The sequence below is a fragment of the Musa acuminata genome, chromosome BXJ2-9, assembly GCF_036884655.1.
Source record: "Musa acuminata AAA Group cultivar baxijiao chromosome BXJ2-9, Cavendish_Baxijiao_AAA, whole genome shotgun sequence".
Lineage (NCBI taxonomy): Eukaryota > Viridiplantae > Streptophyta > Magnoliopsida > Zingiberales > Musaceae > Musa > Musa acuminata.
In genome coordinates, this window is record NC_088346.1 from 5,576,264 (window position 1) to 5,582,155 (window position 5,892).

Below are 5,892 nucleotides of genomic sequence, written 5' to 3' on the forward strand. Positions count from 1 at the left end.
GATGTCGCTCCGCTCTTTCCTCTCTCTGCTTCACGGGTGGTCCTTGTTTTACGTGAGCCTCTGTTGAATGCTTCAACCTTCTTCTCTCTCCAAGGGAGACGGTCTTCTCCCTCCTTCCACTTCCAGCGACCAGCTGGAGATCGCGCGCATCACAGAGGACAATCGATGCAGATGTGATCGGAGTGCATCCACAGATCGAAAAGATCGTGTTGGCGGCAGCCTCTGCTTGGCACCAATGCCGCCCAGCGGGGGCAGGGCCCGTAACATCTGCATCTGGTTCATCTCCTGCCTCTTCTTCCTCATCATCCTCGCCGGAGGAGCATTTCTCGTGCTGTTCGTCACCTTGCCTGAAACGAAAGACACAGTCTGGTTCCCAATCGCCGGCATGGTCCTAGTGGGCATCCCCTGGGTCTTCTGGTTCATGACATGCATCTACCGATCCATTACGCCAGAAAGACGCGGAGGAGGAGACAGACCGCCGACCAAAGCTGAAGCTGTGCCGGGTGGTGCAACGCCCACTAAAGCGGCTGCCACCGCCGCAGGTGACTCCCCTGTTGCCTCTCCTGGCGGTGCAAGGAGGGTGAGGTTCGGCAACGCTACCCCCATCGGCGCCAAGACCGACGCGGTAGATATAAGCGCGACTTCGCCGGGAGGAGAGGCCAACGCAGACACGCATGCCACGGTTGCATCAAGCGAGGGTTCGTCTCTCCATTCGCCCGAGAACGAGACGGCTTTGGCCGTCGCCATTTCCTGACCATGGGATGACCAGCCCCAGTTTTGCGACCATGAATTGAACTCCTCCTCTGCTCCCGTGAACTCATTGAAGCATTAGATGAAACGAGGCAACTCCAGAATGTGATCGAAGGCCATTCGTTCCTAAAATCGTTATTCATCGACTCATATAGATCTTGCCTTCTCTCTTCCAACCACATCATCGAGGAAGAGATGCTGTCTGAGACTACTTCTTCCTCTATCTCAATCTTCACCCTACAGTTTGGCTCATCCTTCCGTCGAATACATTATTCCAGCTTCAGCATAGAAGGGTTTGTGGACGAAGGAAGAAGCTTTCATCCTTCTATTTGTACTGTAAGTGTCACCGATCGGACTCTCGCTGTGTCATCTTTCTTCTATGCTTGTGAGATCAAATGAGTTAATGATCGTGATCTTTTGCTGCACATTAAACTGGCAGATGAGAGAGGAACATATATTCTTTGGTGTCATCGTTAGACTCGTTTACTCCTAAGCAGGAACTCAATGATCATAGCAGTATGGTGAGGTGACAGAGAAAGAAGAGAATAATAATGAGAGATTATGAATGGAAGGGCGATAAGAAATAATAATTATTTTCGGTCATCGTTATATTTTAATGCTGATGAACGAAATTAAATATATTTGATAATAAATGAAATCAAGAGGGTAATTTATGAATCGAACCGATGGGGAAACCAATGCTGACAGCAAATTGACGCAGACATCACAGAAGCCCAACGAAACATTGCCTTACACTGCTTGAGCTCATCACTTACTCGCTTTCACGGTCAACTCCGCTCCTACTTCTTTGACCACCAACAATTGCTGTCGAACAGCCGACAGCAAATTCTGCCGCATCCTCCGTAGACACGTGTCCTTTTCCGTTTACGCCGACGGAATCCCGTGACTTTGACCGGATTCTGGTCAACGTTGTCAGGTGATGCCACCATTATGACGCTTTGAAATTACATATATGCCCCAAATACGATTTCTTTATTGCGTAATATATATAAAAAGTTGAAATTACCTATTTATCCTCAAGAAGACCATTATTGCATATATAATTAATTATCTATATGAAATTATAATGCACTTAATCTCCCATAATCTTTGGCGACTGAATTCCAAAGTTAAATGTCTCAAAGAGAATCATCAAGTAATATTTTTATATCGTTCAGTGAATTTACGCGTTCTATATATATTTTTTCCGACGACAAGAAATTTCTTCCTGTAGGCAAATGGATAGAAGGGTATATATGTAAAAGTAGAGCGGCGACGACGCTGCGGTGGAAGGCAACGAGAAAAGGCGACCGAAAGAAGGGAAGCAAGGAAAAAGTTCCCCCCCTACTTTATTGTCTTGCAGCTCAAAAGGCGACGCCACCCGGCGGATCTCCACGAATTGGCCACGCTGCTCGCAATTCCTCCGTTCTCGCCGAGTTCAAGGTACGCTCCCTCTCCTCCTCCTCCTCTTCCTTCTCCTCATGCTGTTCTGGATTTTGCTTTCTGCATCTCGATTGCTGTTATTTTGGTGATGTTTCCCAAGAGGCAAAGATGGAGAGGCGACGCTTTGTAGGATCAAGAAATCTTTTTTCCTTTTTGATTCGTTTTCCTTTTCTCGGTTGCCATATATGTACGATGTTAAGGAAATTGAATGATGGAAGATTTCCATGGGGAGATAGATTACTTTCTCCCACCCCGAAGGACCACGAATTGGGTGTCGATTTTTAGGGAAATGCGACGAACTGCCGATTGCGGCATCCTGATCATACTGATTGCAGAGGCTACTCGTTGACATAACTTGTGTTAGTACTGTTAACTATTGTGGTCAGTCACTTACTGAAGATTGTATGCGCTTACGTTTCTTGGATTCTATCTTATGCGACATATGTAAAGATTAAGCCTTCATGAATCAATAAGAATTTAGGAGTTGGGTAAAAAAGAAGACACACTTGATTCTTTTGCTGATTGTTTTTAACTATGCCGTAGTTATATCTTGAGAGACGTAATGGAGTAGACATGACAAAGATCCATTTGAAAATTGACCTTTGATTTTGTAGTGAAAATAGAGTGCATAGGGAGGTGACATGAGCATGGCAATCTTTGGTGTGGTAAATGGCATAGCAATTTTTTCTTTTCACCCTCAATTCTTATCAAAATTGTGGTGTCCTGCTTCCATGTCAAGTTTCTACATATCATTTTGATCTTGAATGTCAGGGATGATAGTGACATTTTCTCCAACTTAGTTTAATGACAAGCTAGCTTCAGTGGCTAAGTTTCTTCTCTCTCTCTCTCTCTATAATTAGCATTTTTCAAAAATAAGTGTTCGTTCTAATATCAAATTTGTCAACAAGATCTTTGGAAGTCTGAGGTTCTTCTTGATATCTCTGGAATATTTGCTACAGTACTTTCTCCCCTTGTTGTTGTGGATGCATATTTGTATGCACCTTTGTTAGTTTTACTTGATTTAGAATTTTTTTTCATTAAGCCATTATTGACACATGATACAACAAGTGCTCCTCGAGCGAAAAGCTTCTGTTTCTCTTCTTCCATGACCATTATCAAACTTCCTTGCTTCACATTTGGTGATGGCTAACACATCTGAGAGATGACTGTCCAAGTGTAGCTATACCATTTATGATGACCTAGTTCCAATAATAGATATTGCATCATCACTTGAGAAACAAAGATTTGGCACCATCTTTTCCTTTTCAACATTCATCTCTAAGATAAAAGATAAGCAATTTTCGAAATCTGCTAGATGTTTGAGATTTATGTGACTGATTATGTCTTGGTCCAATTAGCTTATTTTGTTTCTGGTATCATAATTATTTAGGGAATTGAAATTGATCGGATAATTACATGATCATGCAGTCATGCAGCTCTATCATCATCCTTACTCGATGGACAGCCAGAAAGTGCGGCTAGCACTAGAAGAGAAGGTGATTGATTACACATCCTATCATGTTAATCCTCTGACCGGGAAGAATATGGATGTGTCATTCTTCCGCACGAATCCATCTGCAAAACTTCCTATCTTCCAAAATGGTTCTCATGTCATTTTCCGTGCTATTGATATTATCCAGTAAGTTTATTATCTTAATGGTATCTTCTTTAAATATGTGGCCTAGTTCTTTGCTTTATGGCATGTTTCGCGAAAGAAAAGTCACTCATAGTAGCACCTGATTGTAACAAGGTACATAGAGAAACTCTCGGTTTCCCTAAGTGGTGAAGATAATCCCATTAGTAGCAAAGTCATGGAATGGATGGAGAAAATCGAAGATTGGAGTCCCAAAATATTCACTCTCGCTCACATCCCAGCCAAATGTAGGCTGTTTGTTTCCAAATTTGTGCGGCGTGTAGTGATTGCTCGGATGGCCCAAGCTCCAGATCTGGCTAGTGTCTACCATGTAAAACTTCGAGAAGCCTATGAAACAGAAGACAAGTTGAAGGACCCTCAAAATTTGAAGCAAAGTGAGGAAGAGCTGTCTAGTCTTCTTGATGATGCAGAAGCTCAACTGAGTGTGACGACATATCTTGCCGGTGAATATTTTACCATGGCAGATTCAATGTTTGTGCCAATTCTGGCAAGAATTGCTCTTCTGAATCTAGAAGAGGAGTATATAAGTTGCAGGCCCAAGATAGCAGCCTACTATAATCTGGTAAAGCTCAGGCCGAGCTACAAAAAAGTCATTGGGAGATATTTCGGTGGATGGAGAAAGTACCGAACACTTTCTAAAACATCATGCTTTCTTTGCATAAGAAGCATGTTCCGGAAGTACTAGAAAAAATGCCACTTGACAACTTTTGTTCAAAGAGACCAGTTTGTGCAGTGTCCAATAATAACTGAATGTGGAATAAGCGGAAGCAGTGTTTGGGATTTGCTTGCTGTTGAAGAGATAAATTTCCTCCAAAATCTTTTATAGGATACTAAAGCAGACAGTAAAGTTTGGGTGTAGCTTTTCCATTTGGATGGGCACCTCCATCTTTTTCATGTATTACTCTCTGCGCCTGCCCTTGTAATATGCTTCATGTTCTTGTGTACATAGTTGAATTGATTAGAGAAAATTTTATTGCTGTGGCATTAGGAGCATCTGTTTGTAGCTAATGTTTATATTGTTTGTTGGATATTATTTTACCATTGCTGAAGATTGCTTTTTCACAACTTGAGAAATTAGTCCACCATTGCATGCAAGTATTGGTCAATTCAGGTGATTCTTTACTACTTGGTTTTGAAAGATAGTTGTGTAACACATAATGGAACTACAATCGAGTTGTGTCCAGAGGACTCCTTATAATCTTAAGTTTTTCTTCTTCAGACTTCCCTCTTAACTAGTAATCTGACACAACAATCTGAAATGCCATTACATGGACTTGTGACTACCATCTTCTTCTGCTATTTTGTTGTCAAACATATCCAAATTAGACAAGTAGCAGCTCCAACAAGGCTTTGATCCGGTGAAAACATATACATGTAACATAGCAATTTAGACTAGCATAGGGTTGTGAGGGATGCCAAAATAGCACAACATCTGAAATAATATAACGACGAAGCTTCATGTTTCTGATGGAAAGACATGAAGCTTGGACACAGACCTAGATAAATACAGAATAAAGCATGGCTGTGTGGTGGGAGACTAATTTCTCCATGTAGCACAGTAACAATGCATGACAACGTTCTATTCAAGCTCGGATTTATTTAGAAATGCAAATAGATCCACGATTGGAATTATTGGTTTGCAGAATCAAACTGCATTATAACCACTAGGATATCTTCTAGGAAACAATGACTCAAAATACTTCAGAAAAATCAAACCAGCGAGCTTGAAACCAAATCAGCTTTTATATGTAGCAAAAACCCAACAACTCCGAAGAAAGCATGAAAAGATCAAACAATTAACACCTCGGTTCTTACAGTAAGTAATTTGCAACACCTTTATTGCTTCCATACAATATCCTGAATTTGAAACCAAGATGGAGCTGAATGCAAATGTGCAGACGCATTGAGATGTTTTGAAATGAGTACCTTAATTTCGTATTTTACAGCACAAGTTCTACCATCAGCACTTGATTAATGATCACACCAGAACGAGATACAAGTTCTTTCAATAGATATCTGAAGGCAAAAAAACTGCATTCAATGAC

General features: G+C 41.5%; 1 protein-coding gene across 1 annotated transcript; it reads left to right on the top strand.

Annotated features, from left to right (window-relative positions):
* The first annotated feature begins 2,035 nt into the window (after positions 1–2,035).
* LOC135622781 (glutathione S-transferase TCHQD-like) lies at positions 2,036–4,855 on the top strand. Its single transcript, XM_065124958.1, has 3 exons — positions 2,036–2,193; positions 3,622–3,832; positions 3,944–4,855. Exons 2-3 carry the CDS (start codon positions 3,624–3,626, stop codon positions 4,530–4,532), a joined length of 798 nt encoding a protein of 265 aa, XP_064981030.1. The 5' UTR covers positions 2,036–2,193; positions 3,622–3,623; the 3' UTR covers positions 4,533–4,855.
* Positions 4,856–5,892: the final 1,037 nt, after the last annotated feature.

Coding starts and splice junctions, on each gene's coding strand:
- LOC135622781 (XM_065124958.1), top strand. CDS start 3,624: ATGCAGCTCTATCATCATCCTTACTCGATGGACAGCCAGAAAGTGCGG. Junction 3,833..3,943: donor CGTGCTATTGATATTATCCA/GTAAGTTTATTA, acceptor GATTGTAACAAG/GTACATAGAGAAACTCTCGG.